Genomic DNA, 20,847 nt, shown 5'->3' on the forward strand with positions numbered 1-20,847 from the left:
TGTGCTGTGTATGCTCACAGACCGCACAGTTTGAAGGACCAGTTTCTGAGGGAGTTCTGTGCCCAGAGTCTGCAGTGTGCGCGCGTTCGGCCTCTGAATCAGAGCTGTGCAGAAGTACTCTATCAGTCTGAGAGAATTCTGTCTCTGGAAAAGAGCTACACGTCGCTCTCAAGCTGCGGGTTGGACAGTACCTTTCCTGCCTGCATGAGGGCGGAACTCACTCACGGACCCCAGCTTGCACGGGGTGAGGACAGCGTTGTACGCACAGTCTGTGAGCAAAGGACTGGTCTATGAAGAAAATCTCTACTTGACTCGGAGGCAGCAATGTGCGCAGAATTGTCTCTGGTGGAGAGCTGCATTGTATCCCAGAATAAAGCGTTCACCGGACCGCTCTCTCTCCAGACCTGTGCAGCACACAGCAGTGTGAACGAGACCTGTCCGGGGGAGAGCATCTTGCACTGGATCTGTACAGCAGGCAGGCAGTAGAGTGCACGGGACATGTTTCGGGTTGAGCTGTGCAGCAGGTAGCAGCGTGCATGAGCGCTATCCTGGGGAAGAGCTGTGCATTAGACAGCAGCGTGCACGGGAGCTGTACAGCAGGCAGTAGAGTGCACGGGCCCTGTTTCAGGAGAGCTGTGCAGCACAGGTGTGGCAGCATGCACAGGAGCTATCCTGACAGAGAGCTGTGCATCAAGCAGCAGTGTGCTCTGGACCTGTCCCGGGGAAGCGCTGTGCAGTAGAGAGCCCGAAGCAGTCCCGGCGAAGAGCTGTACAGCAAAGCGGTGACCGGTTCCACTCAGCCTACTGCTGGCCATGGACAAGGCCGCGCCGCCGAGCTTGGACTGACGATAAGGATGCTGAGCCAGTGGCCGCTTTGAAAGTTGTCTCCGTGCCTGGCCCGCTTTTTGGTGTCGCTGTCCACTGGTCTTTTTGTTCCTCTTCCCAGCATATCTTTGTTTGTTGTTTCCTGTTATTGAAAACGACACCTGCACGGACTGCAGCAAACTTGCATGTTCGCTATTAGTAGGCGCTATGTTTTGGAACGTGTGTACAGGCCCGGCTTTAGGGCAGTGGAGCTGGTGTGGCCGCACTGGGTGCTGAACTGTGGAGGGTAGTACTGAGAATAGGGGTCCCAGAACGCAAAAAAATATAAGAGTATATACATATAATAATTAGGAACATAAATCATGAAATGGTAACAACATTGTTGTTTAACCACAACGTGCAAGTACGTGCGTCACGGGATCGTTTGGTATGTAAAATTTCAACGTATCGTGTGCCCCAGAAAGGAAGGGGGGTGGGGGTAGTGATGGTGTAGGAGAGAGTGTTGGGTAGTTTGGAAAAGTGACATAAACAATGGTCAAACGACCTTAATTAACGGTACAATAGTTTGATTCACAAAACATGGACCAACGGTTCTAAAATATTATCTGTACATCATGCTTCCAAAGAAAAATGCAATTAATGACATATGTGGACGGAAGTTGAAGATGGGAAGGCTGTTGACGTTTCGACCCACGAGTTTATGCAGGCCATTGGTGCTGTCTTGCTTGGGGGTCTTCATCAGGACGGGGGTGGGGCGTATTACCTAAAAGAAGGGGTTGAGTAAACAAGTTGACTTAGGTCAAGGAAGATCTAATCATAGAATTTGTACAAATGCGGTTGAAAAAAGGGGGGAGGTGTTCTAGTTACCATGAAGTAAGGAATACTGGGTTCATGGTAGGTACGAATCTCGCATCCGACCATGATGCGTTTTTCATTCATTGTTTGTCTTTACCCCCTGTAGTCAACACGCTATGATGTTCCTCGCCCAAATATGAGATACCTACCATGATCCCAGTATTCCTTATTTAATGGGAACTATAACACCTCCCCCCTTTTTTTTCAACCACATTTTTAGGTCAAGCTGATGTGGCATTCATGCGAAGCATGAATGCATCAGCTCGACAACTTATGCTGCCCGTATTTAGGAAAGTGGACAGCAATCAGACGCGCGCTTTCCCATTGTCAGATTTCACCTCGGGAGCGCGCATCTGAGCTGCGCTTGCGCGGAGCAAAGCCCTTGCTCACACACAGACACAGGCAGCCCCCACCCCTCTGCATGCACGCACGCACACACACACACAGGCGCGCGCATGCACACGCAGGCACACAGCAAACATACAGGCACACGGCACACTATCCCCCGCCTCGCATTCTCTCTCAATCACACACAGTCACGCATGCGCACACACATTCCCTCACGCACGCACACACACACACACACTCCCTCCCCTCCCCTCCCCCACAGGCATACACACAGGCACGCACGGACTTCACATCAGCCCTGGGCCCCACTCACCGACTGCGCTCTTCCGGCAGGCCTCCTCTCGCGCTCCGCTCCTCGCGTCTCCTCTTCTAAATCGGGGCTCCCTCAGGTCAGAGGAGCCCCGCAACAGGCGCCACACTCCTCCTTCTCCCCGGCCCCCTCCTGGGGACCCGGGCTACCCCGGACCGGCAGGGCGCTCCATGCGCCGGCAGCTCGCGGACCTCGGGAGGCGGGACTTCCGGTCGGCCACGAGCGGATTGGCCGGCCGGCCAAGAGCTTCCGGGTCTCCGCGGGCAGCGCGGCGGCAACCTATAATATGAACTTGTCCTAGAAAGTGTTTACATTTCGCCTATGAACACGGGATCAGGAAACAAAACCCTGGCATACTTAAAGAAACTGGAATAGGCGGGAAAACGAGTCCTCCTTTGACATGAAAATGGTTTGTTTTAGTTTCACAGAAACACTGGTGAAAGCAGAAACTATATCAGACTTTCTTCTCAAAGCTGTACTTATTTCAAGAGGGCACACGAAGAACCCCAAACATGTTGCGTCTCTTGGGTTTGTTTTAAATACAGAAACGCCACCTGATAAGACACTTGAACGTGATATAGATGAACAGTAACATACTCCTTAGAGTTACTTGGAAAGACCCACTGTGTGAACAAAGAAACCCCACCAAAACTGAAATAAAGGTTTACAAAAGAAACAGTATTTTGATTGCTAGGCTTCCTGCGTGTTGGTGCTTTTGTTTACAAGGAGATGGCTGCTTTAACCTCTTCTTTGACCACCATCAGCCTCACTAATAAACTACCGGGCATGTATCCCAGCTTGAATTATTTTCGTGGCACTTCTCTCTGTAGTCTGTCTTCAGCCTCTATTACTCTAGTTGAGCCCTCCCTGGCTATCGACGTTTGGCCTGTGACCTCATCCCAGGCAACTATTGGTTCTTAGGTCCTCCCATATGTGTTAGTTGGGAGCTTTGCCCCATCCCCCATCTGTCGCTATAGCCACCCCAGCTGTTTAGCTTTTTCCAGTCCTTCATTTTGGCTTGAGTTGTTCCCATTGTTTGGGTTGCTGCTGTTAAGCTTCTCCCACTGTTGATTAATTGTGGTGGACTGTTGCCTTATTTGTTTTTTTTGGTGAGGGGGGCTCAGCTGCACAACCATTCAACAACAACTGGTTCAAATATGTTCTCTCAATGTTTCAAGCTTTATTACAAATGTCACAAAAATATGTTAATATTTCACTTCTGTTCTTGGATTTTCGTCACAATAAAATACACTGAACATAATCTTCACAAAAGTTATTTACAAAAGTTTAAGCTATTGCCATTATAAATAACAATAACTTTTATTTAAGTATTGATTATAAAAAAATAAATAAAAGCCATTGTTATTTGTAATATCAATACATCTAAGTCACGTAAATACAAAACATGTTGCATTACAAATGCTATAGGTGTCACATTTGCAAAAGATATAACTATTGGCATTGTAAATGACAAAGCTATTAATTTTGCTATTTTCAAAACCAACACAGAAATAAAAAATTTGTCATTTACAATACCAATAGCTCAAACTTTCCTAATGCGAGACCTATTGCATTGCAAATGCTTGTTACAAATTCTATGATACGTTGAAATTTTACATACCAAATGATCCCATGACGCAACGTACTTACACATTGTGATTAAACAACAATGTTGTTACCATTTCATGATTTATGTTCCTAATTATTATATGTATATACGCTCTTATATTTTTTTGCGTTCTGGGACCGATCTTCTCAGTACTACGTTCACCCAAGTCCCAGTGACTTTATTTGGGTACAACCCTTGTTTTGTAACACAAAGAACTGTGGAGGGGGCGCAGACTTTAGGGGGCACTGTGTTTAGCAGTAACTTATAATTGGAGTGATGAGGGTCTCTCTTGCCCGATGGTAGTGAGAGAATCAAGGAGGTGTCATGGGATGTGGGGGCGCCCAAAGTCTTTTTTGCACCTGGCGCCACCAGCACTAAAGTCGGCCCTGCGTGTGTACGGTTTCTGTAAGGTGAAACAGTTGCACTGTTCGAACCTGCAAGTGGTATTGTTTAATGTTATCTAACTCAAGTAAATCATTTTATCGACCTCAGTAGGATGAGAGGCAGGTTTTCCCTCAGGGTTTCAAACATGTGTCTGTGGGAGTCAAACATCAATTCCTGAAGTGAATGCATTGATCCAGAGAGCCTCCTGACCCGGGGTTTGTGCGTTTTGTGGTCACGTGACCGTCACTTTACACATCGAAAAATTCGGACAGTAAGATTACGCAATGCATTTCTGGAAGCTAGGCCTCTAGAAAACTGATCTGTGGTAAAAATCCAAGTTCAAGTACTAAAATGTGCGCACCATCCTGCCTACAGGAGCCTCATTATCTATCCAAGGGTGCTCATGGGCGTAGCTAACGTATGTGCAGTGGCACCAGGGCCCAAAGCCCCAAGGGGCCCTTTGAAGCCTGATAATTGCTGTATTTTGGAACGCCAACAGCAGTGAAAAAGGGCCATGTTCCTGGCTTGCACCAGGGCCATTGGCAATCTTGCCATACCACTGCACGCACATGTTCAGATAACTAATTTCCATATCTATAGCTCACAATATACATTGTTCTAACAACGCACACACATCTCCTGGCTTCAGCTATGCATCAGAACTGCAATGTGTACTATTAACAGCTTAGAGCTCTATAATTTAGTTAAATGCGTTTCACTGTAGAATTTGACAATACCCATGTTTATTGTAAGATTGCTGGGTTAGCCAATGCACCTGCAGATGAGATCTATATAAATGACATATCGTCAACATGAGTTGTTTAATAAACCCCCCTTTTCCACTCAGTGCTGAAATGAGAATTATTGATTTGAGTTATATCTCTTTTTTAACTCCTCGAGATAATCGCGTTTTCTATCCTAGATGCGTACTTGTATTCTGTGTCATCTGTTTAAATGCTCATGAGTTGAGCGCATATCTTGGTCCTTCAGAATTGGAAGTCAACTATTGTTCACGCCTATCAAGACTGGCTCAATGAAATGATCCGAACAAAACAGTTTGAAGAGGCATATGCGAAAAGAGTGGGGGCATTAAAAGCTTTGCTGCCTCGTGGCAGTTAATTGAGGCAATAGAAGATGCCAGACTAGGGGAGTTGTCAATGTTATGTTTTGTGGACATTCTTTAGTTGAGTATGTATTGCAACAACAATCCTTAGAGTTATGATGATTGGCAAGTATGTATTTCTGCTCGGCATGATTTTTATTACATATTCTGTGATTAATGATGACAGCTGCAATTTTTTTTATCAATATCAAAACCCATAGGTCTCGCCTGAGCTATTATTCCGTGCCACATAATTACACTCTACTCATGCAACATAAATACACTCCACATAATACCACTCAGTGCCATCTAAGAACATGCCAAATAATTACTCTACTCAATGCAATATAAATACACTCCACATAATACCACTCAATGAAACATAATTACACACCACATATTTACACTCTACTAAATGCAATATAAATACACTCTACAAAATACCACATAATTACACGTTACATTACTCTATTCAATGCAACAAAAATACACTCCACATATTAACACTTTACCACATAATTACATGCCACACTCTATTCAATGCAATAAAAATAAACTCCACATATTAACACTTTACCACATAATTACATGCCACATAAACACATTCTACTCAAACTAACATCAATACACACCACATTATACAACTCCATATAACCTAATTACACGCCACATCATTACTCTACTCAATACAACATTAATACACTCCACATACCACACAGTACCACATAATTACATGCCACATAATTACACTCTACTTACTGCTCCATAAATACACTCCACTTAATATCACTCACTGCCACATAATTACACGGCATATATTTAAACTCTACTCAATGCAACATAAATACACTCCACGTAATACCACTCCGTACCACATAATTACACATCACATAATTACTCTCAATTTAATACGACATAAATACACTCCACATAATACTACTGTACCACATAATTACATGCCACATAAATACTCTTTTCACTGCAACACAAATACACTCCACAAAATACCATTCAGTACGACATACTTGCGCGCCAAATAATTAAACTATACTCAATGCAACATAAATACACTGCACATTCCACTCAAAACCACATAATTATACTCTACTCATGCAACATAAATACACTCACTACCACATGATTACACGCCATATATTTACACTCTACTCATGCAACATAAATACACTCACTACCACATAATTACACGCCATATATTTACACTCTACTCAAAGCAACATAAATACACTTCGCAAAATACCACTCAATTCAACATGCTTACACGCCCATATTTACACTCTACTCAATGCAACATAAATACACTCCACATACCACTCAGTACCACATAATTACACGACACATAATCACACTACTCAATACAACATAGATACACTCCACATAATTCCACTTAGTGCAACATAATTATATGTTTACAAAAAAACTACAATACATTTTTTGTGTTAAAATCTTTCTTTAATCAGGTGTTCAGTTGTATATAATGTCTTGGTTTGTATAAAGGTAACAAAATGATTAACGCTTTTAATTAAAACTTTTCAACATAGCACACAGCAAACACAATACTCTACAACATAGTCAAAAGTTGTGGCTAAACACATAAGGTCCCAACGGTGAGACCTATTGGCTATGCCAGAGCTTGTTTCATATAGTTCCTTTTGTATATACTGGGAAGATCTTTTTAAGATTCTAAAAAGGCTAGTTATTAGTCCGTTTTTGGCCCTGACGTAATGTAAAAGGTTTCAGATAATCTTGGTTTTATGGCTGGTGCCCCCATGGGCTAAGCATCTTTCTCCTCTACACCAAATAGTCGCTTGAGTTTTATAAGCAGTTTCATGATTTCTATCTCAAATATGCTAATCGCTACCACCAGTCCCCTTTGTGTCTATGAAAATTGCAACCCTTTTAATACGCATAAAAATTCAGTGTTGAAGTGTATGTGGTTAAGGGTGATGTAGAAATTAGCAAGTGTTTCTTGATCACTGTGCTGTCGCAGACGACTACCATGCTGCTAGTCATCTAATTGCAGTATAGGGTGTGTTACCAGCCCCCTTTAATATGATAATAACATGGCTATTTCTGAGTGCTGCACGATAACGGGTAATAACATTACCAATATAAAGCTGTTCAATTTACTGACCGAAGAAGGATGAAAGGCTAATCCAGCCTTTCTGGGAAATGAACTTGTGACCTTCAACCTCCAGATATTTCCGTGAGAAGTGATCAACTCTTTTGGACAGCTATGAGATGTCCCACAGCATGTGCTTGGTCCATGTGGGCCCAGTACTCCACTGTCTCCCATTGTGCCCACTTGCTCATGCAAAGTTGTCTAGCCATGCATGTTCACCAAGACTATGGCCCCTTTGTTTTAAATTCTTCCACTATTTTAGTCTTTTTGCGGTATATTTACCTGACACACAAACATGAGAAGCTGTCTTCGTAGTGCCTCCAACTAAGTACTGTTGCGATCTTACGGGCAAGCTGTGAAAAATGTACAAGTCATGGGATATATTCATTTCCTATCCATCCTATTCATTTTGTTTGTGCAATTCATACTAACCAGGATTCTTGCTTTTAAGCTGTGTGATGATTAATTCTACTGGAACAGTATGTTATCCAATATGTTCTGTTGCTTTGGGTTGTGATGAAAATATCCGTGTATTTTACTGAGGTCGCCTCTATTTTAAAAAAGATAACCTAAACTCTCACCCTTCCACATATATGGGCAGTAACTCAGACTGTCTGTTTACCTTAAATTCCAACACCTCACAAATATTCCACATCAAACATCGGAGATGACTTAAAAGGACTATTCAGGGACATCAGAGACCATTTAGAGTTTGTGTTACACAAGTCAACATACTATTCCTTTAATTTTGTTATGTCTGCCTGGGGATGTCACCTTAGCCGTTACAAACAGCATGGGGATCGGCTGCCATATTATGGCACACCTCTGTGGCTCTCTTGAAAGGTGCTCCTTAATTCCCTCATTTGCCTTTGGTGTTTTTGAGGCTTCCAGTGGTCATATCAGTAACCCTAAATCTTCAGTTCGCATGTTACTATGTCCCTGTCACAAACACCAGCTTACTCTGTTGAAGATACTATCATTATTCAAACGACCAAATCTGCCCGGAGTTTCTCCTTTTTTTCAACAATTTGAACTAATCGCCTTACACTGTGAAAGGTTTACCTTTTTAGGTTTCGCCTGGCGATCCGCTGCACAGCAGCGTTCGTGCAGGCAAAAACTTTTGTTTACAAGTATGGGGCTTTGTTCCGCCTCTCTGTTCCATTGGCTAGCTCCATTAATGGAGGCTAGCCATTGGAACAGAGATGCGTCACTCATTCCCCGAGCAGATTCGTGGGCGTTCCGGCGATTTTTACTCATCCCGCCCATTTTCGTGCGTCATGCGAGGGTAGGCGGTGTTTTTTTTGTTTTTTTGTTGAAGGTTTGTTTTGTTCATTTCTCCTGGAAGGCACCGCAACGAGGGACGTCTGCCTGGCATTGGCCGCACCTAAGCTTGAAGGACACAAAGGTATTGTGTGCGAAGCGAGCTGCATTTCAGCCCGCCTGTGTGCTCCAAATTGTATGCCAATCCTGACCGTCCTTCAATGTTTTAAAGAACTGTGCGCTTCCATGTTGCTGAAGGAAGTGCGCTAAAGACTGTACGGTGCTATTTTGGTAAAGCGAGTATGCCCCTATCTTGCTGGAACGAGTCGCTGCAAACTGTGCGCCTTGTAGCTGGCAGTCGAGCGCCTGGAGCGCAATGTACACCCCTCCGGTATCTCAAGTCAGCCGGACACGTCACCCGGTACGCCTCGCCCCCTTCGCTTTGGGCCAGAGAGACTGTGCGCATCGTCATAATTCAGTTAACTGAGCCTTAAGTGTGTGCAACGTATGCTGGCTCCCCAGAGGCTGGTACGCCTCATAGTGTGCTTTGAACAGTGCGCTTTCAGTATGGCTGCCAATACGCCTCGTACCCCTTGTCTAGACCAGCCGCGGTATACGCGTGACGCGAGATGCGTGAGACTTGGTAGGGCTTTGTTCCGGTGATCGTACGGAACGCACAGGAGCGCTCCAAAGGGCCCAGACCTTCAACTAACAGTGTATTACGTAGTACACAGTTACCCCAAACCGTTTGTCATCCCTACTCCCAGATTGCAGTCCCACTTCGCATCAGCTGCCTCCTTTGATGTTGACTGGATCGAATCATTCGCCGCCCAGCCACCTCGGATTTACTCGCTACAGGTAACCTCTTGCATGAGATTTACCTACCTTTTCACGCCGTGTTCCCCTGCCCTACCCCTATTCCTTTCACCGCAGGTCCAGACTCATGGTTTCCTGCTCCCGCTCTCCCCGCACGGACTTCTCTGCCCCAGTGTCAGCAGGTACCCAATTGCTGTCCCAGGACACCCTGGTTTAATTTGTTTTTCCTTCTTGTTTCTCCTCCTCTCTATCTACTCTCTCTTCTTCCTTCTGTTTGTATCTCCTTCCCACTATCTCTTCCCTTCTTTGTATTTCTTTGTCCTCTTTGTCCTCCTTTCTGTCTCCCCTCTCTTCTTCTTCCTTCTGTTTGTCCCTCCTTCCCATTCTTTCTTTCTTTGCCCTCTCTTTCTCCTCATATTTTCTTGCCCTTTCTGTCCTAGCTTCATCTCCCCCACGTGAACTAATATGAATCAGCTCGATGTAATACTGCCACAGCAGAATGTTTGGTGATAAACGTGTTATTTGAATCCTGCACGTGCTTGTCTTTTATTTCACCAATTCTCAAAATCATAGAGTGTAAGTACAATGAAAGCCTGTCATCAGCCAAATTAAAGGGATAGCACAGGTGCAAATTTGCATCAACATTTGTAACTACACATCTTGCACTGGTTCCGGTTCGATTAAGCACAGACATTTCCGGATTACACAGATTTTGAAGCAACATTTAGAGCTAAATGTAGATTTAGCAATGGAGAGTTGATAGTCTTCTCACTGTTTACACTTTCAGGCGGTGCAAAGACCTGTGCAAAACTGAACTGGTGCATTTCTGAAGCCAGGCCCCAGGTCCATCGGTCCTGCCTGTTTCCCTGTCCATTTCAGATTCCAAACACCCTGCCTGCTCTCTGGATGGGTCCCAGCCCTTACTGGTCTTGGCATGTAAGCAAGCACTGGGCGCATTCCTCATGCTGTGCTGTCCATGGGCATTGCGGTTTTGTGACTGCAGTCACCTGTCCACCGCTGCACCTTGTATCCGTTCCATTCTGTTGGAGTCCTTGCTTATATATACTGCCATGTTACCGAATCGGCGTGTGCGTACTGACGCCGCCAATGTTACCATTTCGTTTAATTTCATTGTATTTATTGAACACTTGAGTCTTAACACTGCTTAGAGAACAGTGGCGAGCATTATCAAAACCGTAGTTAACATGGCCTGAGAACGGTGTGCAGAGGGTTCAAGAAACTAGTTAAAACAGCTCATACTGTCTTGGGTCCAGTCAGGTTTTTTTAAAAACCCTTCGTTCAACCCTGTAGCTTCTCGCAGTAAGCTGTCAGTGTGCCCGTTCCTGCCCCCCCGCTCCCGCTGTCCGTGTCTCCGGTGGGAGTGGAGTCTGATTGCTGCTGTACTCTGGTTCTTCCTCGACCTGGGAGAGATAGATGCAGCATGACTCTTAGAAGTTTTGCCTAATCCAGGGCGTTAACACTGGTGCTGTATGTGATTCTGCTTGTATGTTGCAGGGTCCTGTGCTGCTTTGTTTCAAATAGAATATTGTGCTTTGGTTATCACTCTGTACAGTTCTGCTTAAGCTGGTTTGTGAGGACAGCATGCAAAGGAGAGTCTTATTGAGCGGTCCTCCTCTCTGGATGTTTCTGCATGAACCAGGATGCTATGGTTGATGGTGTACGCGGTTCTGTTTGGATCAGGGAATCTCTACATGAACCAGATGCAAAGGCTGCAGCTCTGGTTATTTACTCTTGATCTGACGTGAGGTGGTTGTAGATTTGGGCAATTCTTTGTGAATTGACATGCAAGGGCTGTATTTGCAGGTAGTTCTGCTAGGACTGAGGTGTGATGAGCACAGGTAGCTGCGTCTGCTTGAATACGATTTCAACTGGAGATGTAGGCGGTTCTCCTAAAATGGAGTGGGCTGTTACGACTTTTTAGTTCTGCATGAACCTGTATGTGAGGACTGTAGGTGTATGCTGTTTGGATTGGGGTATGGTCAAAACCACTCCTGGAAGCCCAGCGTGAACCACAGCCACGACCTTGGCCTAGTTGCGTGGCCTTAGACTGCTGCAGCCCACCCTGGCCCGAGCACAGAGCATCACTTTTTCTGACGCCCCCTTCTCAGAAGTGGAAGGCGCCCAGGCAGCGAAGGCTGCTTCTCATTAACTGACAGATCTGCTACGTCCCCTGCAAGAGGAAGTGTACACAGGAAGTGCTCCAGCTCCATGGCTGCTGTGACGCATTTTCTTTAGCCATGGCCACTTCCTGCTTAGTGTATTAACCCCTGCGTCGTGTTCTGTCCTAGAAAGGCCAGCTTCTCGAAGTTGTAATTAACGTTAATCCTGCCTTCGCTTGGCTTGACCCCAGTTGAACATAATTACAGAGCTTAGGCCCGCGTCCCCCTCCCAAGTTTTAATAGCGCCATGCTAACTTTATGGCATGGCCATGTTGTATGCCGAGATAATGTAGGACACAGGACCTTGGGCAAAGATCATGTGTAAAGAAACACTCGTAGGCACCTCGGACACTGTAAAATGCCACCAATTGAAACCATAATATCCAGTATTAAAACGCTAAATACTTTTTTTTAAAGATTATCTTCACTATTGAATTTCCTAAAAAATTGAAGCTACGGACGCAGAACGTGCCAATGGGGCCGAGGGAAGCTAAACATGCAGCAGTAATGTTAGAAAAGGGAGGACGAATCCGGAGTATTGCAAGGAAAGATAACCGAGTTGCACGGCAAAAAACAAGACCGCAATCTTCTTGTTACAGACAATATTTTCTTTGTCGATTTTTCAAGCTTGGGGCCAGAAGGAATTAATAAAAACAATGATTTTAGCTGGCATTATTGTAGCTCCTCCCTTCAGTCTGCAAAGCACCTTCTACATCCCTCAGGGCTGTAATATTGAAGATGCATTTATGTAGGAGATAAGAGAACACCTTACGCACATTTTAAGGATATTGCAAGAGTTTTGTTACAATATAGTGGAATGAGGCCAAAGGGCAACTTCTTATTCAGAACATCGAAGGACTTACAATACCCTGGCTGTGCTTCCTCCCCTGCAACCTGGCTGTGCTTGCTCCCCTGCCCCCTGGCTGTGCTTGCTTCCCTGCCCCCTGGCTGTGCTTGCTTCTCTGCCCCCTGGCTGTGCTTGCTTCCCTGTCCCCTGGCTGTGCTTGCTTCCCTGCCCCCTGGCTGTGCTTGCTTCCCTGCCCCCTGGCTGTGCTTGCTTCCCTGCCCCCTGGCTGTGCTTGCTTCCCTGCCCCCTGGCTGTGCTTGCCTCCCTGCCCCCTGGCTGTGCTTGCCTCCCTGCCCCCTGGCTGTGCTTGCCTCCCTGCCCCCTGGCTGTGCTTGCCTCCCTGCCCCCTGGCTGTGCTTGCCTCCCTGCCCCCTCGCTGTGCTTGCCTCCCTGCCCCCTCGCTGTGCTTGCTCTCCTGAGTGGGTGTGTGTGGCTCTGGGTGGGTGTGTGTGCTCTGTGTGTGTGTGTGTGTGTGTGTGTGTGTGTGTGTGTGTGTGTGTGTGTGGCTCTGGGTGTGTGTGGCTCTGGGTGTGTGTGTGTGTGGCTCTGGGTGTGTGTGTGTGTGGCTCTGGGTGTGTGTGTGGCTCTGGGTGTGTGTGTGTGTGTGGCTCTGGGTGTGTGTGTGTGTGTGTGGCTCTGGGTGTGTGTGTGGCTCTGGGTGTGTGTGTGGCTCTGGGTGTGGGTGTGTGTGTGTGTGGCTCTGGGTGTGTGTGTGGCTCTGTGTGTGTGTGTGTGTGTGGCTCTGGGTGTGTGTGTGGCTCTGGGTGTGTGTGTGTGTGTATATGTGTGGCTCTGGGTGTGTGTGTGGCTCTGTGTGTGTGTGTGTGCGGCTCTGGGTGTGTGTGTGTGGCTCTGGGTGTGTGTGTGTGTGTGTGGCTCTGGGTGTTGTGTGGCTCTGGGTGTGTGTGTGTGTAGCTCAAAAGGCATTCACATTTTACAAATGTTTATCTAGTAGTGTTCTGCCAGTTCCCATTGCCACAGGGCTATACTCCCTATTTTTTTGTACCTTCATATGTTGTGTTAAACATCTCCCTTCTGATTCCCTGCATTTTGAATCACTCCTTAAGCAATTTCTAAGATGTATTTGCCATCAACTTTCTGAGCGTCCTGTGACACCCATTGTAATTCTACAAACCTTCCATGAAACTGACATTAGTTTTTTGGTTTCAAATTGATGCTAATGTAAAGGCTATGTGCTTCATATTAAAATATGTGGCTCTTGTCTGGTCATATTATAGTGCTCTCAGGACATCACAGTAACTACTGAAATAATCTGATTATTTAGTTGAACTTATATAATCACTAGTGAATGTCATCCCTGTTGATCCTTAAAAATATATTTCACCTCCTGTCTTCTGTGTCTCAACTTGCGTTGGAGCAGTGTCAGATGAACTGGTTCTTGGGCATGGTCTGACATTGAAAGAGCTGATTTCATACACATTGTTTAGCATGAGGGGTGCGCACAAAAGGAAAGCATAATCACTCCTGGGATATGACTTGTAGACCCATCGCCACCTGTTAAACTGCTGGAATTTGCAATCTACCCCATACTTTCTACTTGTCTCTGACTTTGTTTCAACCTCACTTGTGTCTGTGTTCCTGAAACCGTAAACGGGCAAGTAGAACTGTGATCTCAAATAGTTAATCTACCACATTCATGAGTCCCAAAATATATTTTCAATTCATATCTCCTTGTGTACTAATTATACATTACAGGTTCCCTAATTTCTAATAGTGTAATGGTGCCTACTCTGTGGTGTCTAAAGTGTTACAGATGTTACATAAAAACCTTTAAAATCTTCAACCACACTTAAGCATGACAATGTGAATGCTGATATCAGACTGTGGCTATGGGGAACATGATGCTTTGAGAAATTCCATTCAATAACACTCAAATGTCATACTCTCAAAAGTCTACTGACCAGCTATTGAGGATGATGAACAAGTGGTTGGGAGAATCAGAAATGTATTTGCTGCCTTTGCTGTTCTGCATTTGTTTTGCCAGTGAAACCGAAGGCTACAGCTTACCTACGATCTATTAAAAATATATTTAGCAAGCATCAGATCTGTTTAGAAACATATTTGAAAGTCTGGCATCTTCACGCTTACTGTTGACATGAGCCATCCTTCCACACCTAAATGGTCGTGAACAAAGGTGTTGAAAAAGAAATATAACTTTTTGTGTTTTTAATGATGTTATTCCGCTGCCATAAGTGACCCTGCATTGGGCTTTTCAGAAATATCAAAACTATTACATGACTTTGAGTAGTCACAAGGATACTTAAATAACAATATGTAATATGATATAATAGATAAATAAGTCACTAGATCATAAGTCTGTTCACTTGAATTGTGCTCATGTGAAGAGCATCTGGTCCTCTCACCGTGACATTTTCTGCCTGGACCTTTTTGTGTATGCCTACTGGACAGATAGCTAATGTTGGTGTAGATGAAAATATCCAGTGGTGTGCGAAAATGCTTGCCTAGTACCATATAGATTTGCCCCTATTCTTTACATGTATAGTTCCTTTTAAATGTTCTCTTGGTTGGGGTGCACTCAATATTCCATTCTGTGAAACGGGCTACGAAAGCAAACACTTTTTGCTTAAGTTGACATCAGACAAAGAGGCACACTCCCAATGTGCTTAGAATTAGTAACTGAATGTTGTTAGGTGCCACCTTTGGTGCAAATGTAAGTAGGGGTGGTGATGTTCTGTATCCCAGCTTAAAGAATTTATAATGCAACAATTGAATGTGTTTCTTAACACCTCCTTTGTTACCAACCGTAATGTAACCGTTTTAAATAAAACATTTATTTAACCTTTTTCCGTCAAAATTGTTTGTCATTGATAAGTTGAACTGGCAATATTTTTACACATACTTTCTACGCTTTCAGATTCATGAAAGAACAACTCTACAGATATGAAGGCGCTGGCAAACCACAATGTCCTTGCATACTTAAGAAGAGTTTCATGAGAAAACTGAATGAACAAAAATGAAGACGGAGAAAAATCAATATTCCCCTGTTTTCGAAAATCAAGTTAAATGTTGTATAGAGGATTATGCTGGAAAATATCTTAATGAATCTGATAATGATGTTAAAAAAATTACAATTAAGAAGACTTCCATTTCAGCAAAACATCAAACAGCGTTTTCGAATGACAATCCTTCAAATGAAGCTAAACGTTTGCAGATTGACTTGCCATTAATGAATGTTTCAGATAAAGTAACATTTAAAGATGGAAATGGAAGTACACGAGTATTTCAACATAAGCGACAAACAGCAAGAAAATCTCTTATAAAAGCTAAATTGAAAGATTGTCAGCTGAATGAGTCGTCAGACATTGACCTGCCACCAAAACAAGATGGAGTTTCAGATGAAGATAGAATTAAGACCTTGTCAAAAATTTGCAACTTCCCCTGTCCAAAATGTAAAGGTGGAATTCGTTATAGCCCAAATGATCTGCAAAAACATTATAGACTTCTGCATCATGGAGAGCTTCCTAATTATCCATGTGAAATGTGCAGTTTTTCATCAAATGATTTTCAGAAATTTACACAACACCGTCAAACTCATCGAAGTACATTGGTGAAATGTGACATTTGCAATGATGAACAGTTCTATAGTTTACTGGATTTAACAAAACATTTTACATCCCAACATTCCATTAATGGCGAATTTAGTTGTGAGCAATGCATCTTCCGCACTTCAGATGTCGGCACATTTGTTCAGCACATTCATAGGCACTGTGATGTTCAGTATAAATGTGAGAAATGTAATTATGTTTCTTTCAACAAAATGGAGTTTCAGGAACACCTTGAGGGTCATATTTGCGGATTTTCCTTCACTTGTCAGTATTGTGACTTCAGTTCAACAAGAAAGGATAATATTGTGAATCATATCATAGCCACACACAAAGAGAAGCTGATTTCAAAAGATACTCCTGAAAATGCGGGATCTGAGTATAAACTTGTAGAACATAAATCACCATTAAAATTAGTTTTGACAAAATATGCAACAGAAACCTCAAAGGCGGCTCTTTGGAAACAGAAGCTAAATCAAGCTGTTAATGGTGAAACCGTAGTAAAAAATAAAAAAATCCTAATCCAGTGCAAATCTGAAAATCCAAGTCAACCTTCATTCCATGGTAATGTTAAAGAAGAAATTGATGCATCTGCAAAGCAAGGTAAAGTTATCCATGCAGCACAAGGTGGTAAACCAACTATAGCAACATTCTGTAAGCAAGAAAACGGCCCAAGTTTAAGTGCAGGTTTGTTGACAAATTCAGTTAAAGGACCCACTGTGCTTATGGTGAAGAATAACAAAATATCAGTCCCTGCAAATTACTGTGCAAAATTTATGGGATTCAAGGTGGTGGATGGAAAACAGCATATTGCACTAAAACTACTTCCTGCAACTAATCAAAGCGAATGTTCATCTGAATTGGAGTCTTTTTCCTTGAAAGCTGGTGCCAAAGCTTGTCTTAAAAAATCAACAGCTAGAAATGTTATATGTGAACCTTCATCTTCAAGTACAAGTGATCATGCAGCAAATCATTCAACTCCGCAGAGTGATGACTATTGTCCTGCATCACCTCCAACTACAGAGAAGAAAACCAATTTTTTATCAGGTCTTATGCATTTGGATTCATCTACTTCTTTAGCTGCAAGGTCTAAAGCAAAAAGTATGCTTCATATGCCAGTGAGATCTGCCTCCCTTCCTAATCTTTCTGATCTAACAATGATAGATGGAGTAGATCAGTCACCTTTTCTCAGCACATGTAACAATTCTGATATTTCAAGAAGCACTTATAGAGTAACATCAAAACGGAAAGTGGAACTTCTCTGTGACCAATCGCTTTCTCAAAAAAGCCACAAGCTGAATGGACCTTCTGCATCCATGTCAAATGTTCCAAAAGACAGAGCATTGGATAATTCTGTGGTATCTCCAGCAAGCAGCATGGTAAATGGTAAAGTAAAAGCTCCAGAATCCTGCATATTCTCTGATACTAAGTTAAGTGTTTCTGAAAGCCTGCAAAAAAATGGTAATGGTAATCTCCGTAACCAGGGTCCTCAAATGTCAAGTAATTTGCCACCACATTCACACGGTAATTGCGGAAGCTTGCTCTCTGTGCCAAAATTTACATCTGTTTACTCTGTACAAAATCCTCCGGCACGCTCTTTTATTCCTATAAAAGTAGGGCAAGTGGCTCAAAACGCAGTAAAAAGAAAGTTAAATGCCTACCAAACCATACCTCCTGCAGTGAACAATCAATTACTGTTAACTTCTGTTCAGCAATCTGGCAGCAGCCATTTTACCAGATCTGTTGAAGTAGGCAGTTTACACATGAAGCCCAGCACCGAAGAAAATGTAGCGCTGAAAGGTAATGCAACATACTCTGGTAAAACGTTTGAGATGGAAAAAATACCAAAATCATTACATGGGGCTCAAGATGACACATCAACCAAAGCATCTAATATCAGTTCAATTCTTAAGACCCATTCTAATGAAATAATATATCAGCAGCTGGCTAAAGAAAAGCTCAGTGTGGCCCCACACAATCGTAATAGCTCAAATTCAGTGAAAATATTAAGGTCACAAACTCGGCCTGAAAAAAATGGTTTTTTGCTTGCATCATCTCCAAATGGAATTATTTTGCCAGTGCACCTTACCAATCAAGCAGGATTACAAATCATGTCAGGAAGCACAGTTTCCTCGTCAAATGTGTCGGGTGTTCAATTATCCAGTGCACCCCCTCCATCAGGTCTGCTTAGCAAAAGACCTGGAATGGTTCTAACATTCAGCGGTGGAGCTTTTGGTGCAGTTGCAAATATTACCACTGGTAGCTCTCAGGTTTTAGATAGTGTTGGGCAGAATAATGAAGTTCAACAAAATTTGCCAAATGCAAATCATTCTCTTGCTTCTAATTTTAATCAAGCTTCTGTATCAGTAGCTAATCGGGTAAGTCAAGTGCCTCTTCAAGGACCTTTTATTGTACCTAATTCAATCAATTCTCCTTTACAGGTCGCTAGGGTATCTTCCCAAGCGAATGGGTTACCTGCAGGCCTGAATGTTCTCCAGTATTGTACTACACAAGCAGTTCCTGGAGCTACATCTGGCACATTAGAACCTGGCAAATTGCACTATGAGGCTCAGAATAAACAACCTATTTATGCACTCTTACCTGATGGTCGACGAGCAGTTTTTGTAAAGTATGCTTCTCCTACAGGAAATCCCCAGAATTCCTTTCAAACCAATGCAGCCAATCATATTTTCCAACCAAAGAATTCTGATGGCCCAAAACAGAAGTATGTCCTTAAAATTGTTCAGTCCTCACCATTTCAGGTACCTGTTGCATGCAAAAATCAATCCACCATACATACTTCAGCTGCCTCTTTGAATCTAGATAGCATGCAGTCCCTGGAAGGTACTACTTTTGCATCATTAAAATGCTCTTTATCCAGCTCAGCTTCACCATCTACACCGCCTGAAGAACCATTGTGTTCCACAAAACATTTAAAGACTTTATTGCAGAAAGGTTCAACCAATTTAACACCAGAATTAGACTGTAGGAAACCTAGTGGTTCCATTCAACAACCACCACTCTGTAATCGTAAGAAACTCAATGTTCCAAAACGAAAATATGATGTGGAAAACAAACAGTCCGAATCGGAGAATGCTAAAAGAAACAAGAGTCTTAGACAGAAATCTAAGTTACGGTCTGAAATGCCTCCAAAGAAAAAAACATTAGCTAGGAAATGTAAAGAGAAAAACCAAAGTGGTATGACAAATGAATGCGTTTACACCTTTGAACCTAGGGCATCGAAAGAATGCAAACAGACTTTGAGGCTTCTTCCTTTCAGTTTGAATCAAAATGTGAAATGTCCTAGGAGGAATCAGCCAGTTGTGGTTCTGAATCATCCTGATGCAGATTTCCCTGAAATAGTAAACGTAATGAAGACAATAAAAAAGTTTAAAGGCCATGTTGTAAAGGTTTCATTGTCCAGCCGAACTATTGAAGCTCTCCTTCATACTCCATATGGTAGCACACCTAAACCTACTACAAGTGAACACACTGCAAAGAGTCACAAAGTGTTCCTGCCAGTGAGTCCCGTGAAAGAAAGATTTGTTTTGAAATTAACCCTGAAGAAGACAAGCAAAAATAAGTATAAAATTGTAAGAAGTAGCTCAAAAACTGTAATAAGATCTAAGTTTAGCTGCTGGTTCTGTGGCAGAATTTTTGAAAATCAAGATGAATGGGTAGGACATGGGCAGCGCCATTTAATGGAAGCTACGAGGGACTGGAATACATTGACACAGCGATACAGCTAAATTACTATTTGTAGTAAAAAACTGTTTGTGGCTTGCAAATTTATTTTTGGTGAGAAGGACATTAAGGTGGATTGCAAAAAGAAAATTATATTGAGTGTTTTTTATGAGGCACAAAGAAGAGACTTGTATTTTTATGTAAGAAACCTAGCTACAGGTTCAAGCCTGCAAATGTTATAATTTATTTATTTTTCTTTCAGATGCATTGAATTTCTGTGTTTTTGTGTTTTGAACAACTATAATCTTTTTCAGGGCTTTCTCAATGCATACACAATGTACAGATTTTTCTTTTTCACTAAAAGCGTAAGTTACTGTCCCATACAAGCACTGTAAAAATGACTTTCATCGTATAACTTTAGATTACTATATGGAAGCCTTTTCAGGGATTTAACACTATTCATTACAAGTGCCTACAAAATGTGAAACATTTCGCATTATAGATGTCTGGATAATCATTGGTCCAAAAGGGTAATTTTCAAACTGTTTCATAAAAGGAAGCCATATGTGAATGCTGGAATTAATTTTGCTATGCATAGAGCACATATACCATTTTTGCAGAAATTTGTCTACTTTCAAAGTAAACTATTTTTCTTACAAATTACATAGTATTGTATTTAATATGGCGAGGCAGAGAACATTAGTAATCCGTGTTTTGTGTAATCACTACTCTGGCTACATAAATGTACAGCGGGCCAGGCTGTGTATGTGCAAGCTAGCTGCTTAAATCACTAAGTGCTGGCGCACATGATACCACACATGTACTCTGGTCAATTGTATTGCGTCACAACATAGAGCTGTCCTTGCTATTTGATTACCAATGTACTTTGCATAGACCTCAATC

General features: G+C 42.9%; 1 protein-coding gene across 1 annotated transcript in view; it reads left to right on the forward strand.

Moving 5' to 3' along the window:
* Nucleotides 1-20,604, forward strand: part of ZNF518A (zinc finger protein 518A) — a 60,414-nt gene extending 39,810 nt beyond the window's left edge. The window contains exon 2 of the mRNA XM_086922509.1: nucleotides 15,573-20,604. Within this exon, the coding sequence (XP_086778635.1) occupies nucleotides 15,672-20,009 (4,338 nt within the window). The 5' untranslated portion in view covers nucleotides 15,573-15,671 and the 3' untranslated portion in view covers nucleotides 20,010-20,604. The remainder of the gene's footprint in view (nucleotides 1-15,572) is intronic.
* Nucleotides 20,605-20,847: the final 243 nt, after the last annotated feature.

Source organism: Lissotriton vulgaris, chromosome 5, assembly GCF_964263255.1.
Source record: "Lissotriton vulgaris chromosome 5, aLisVul1.2, whole genome shotgun sequence".
NCBI lineage: Eukaryota > Metazoa > Chordata > Amphibia > Caudata > Salamandridae > Lissotriton > Lissotriton vulgaris.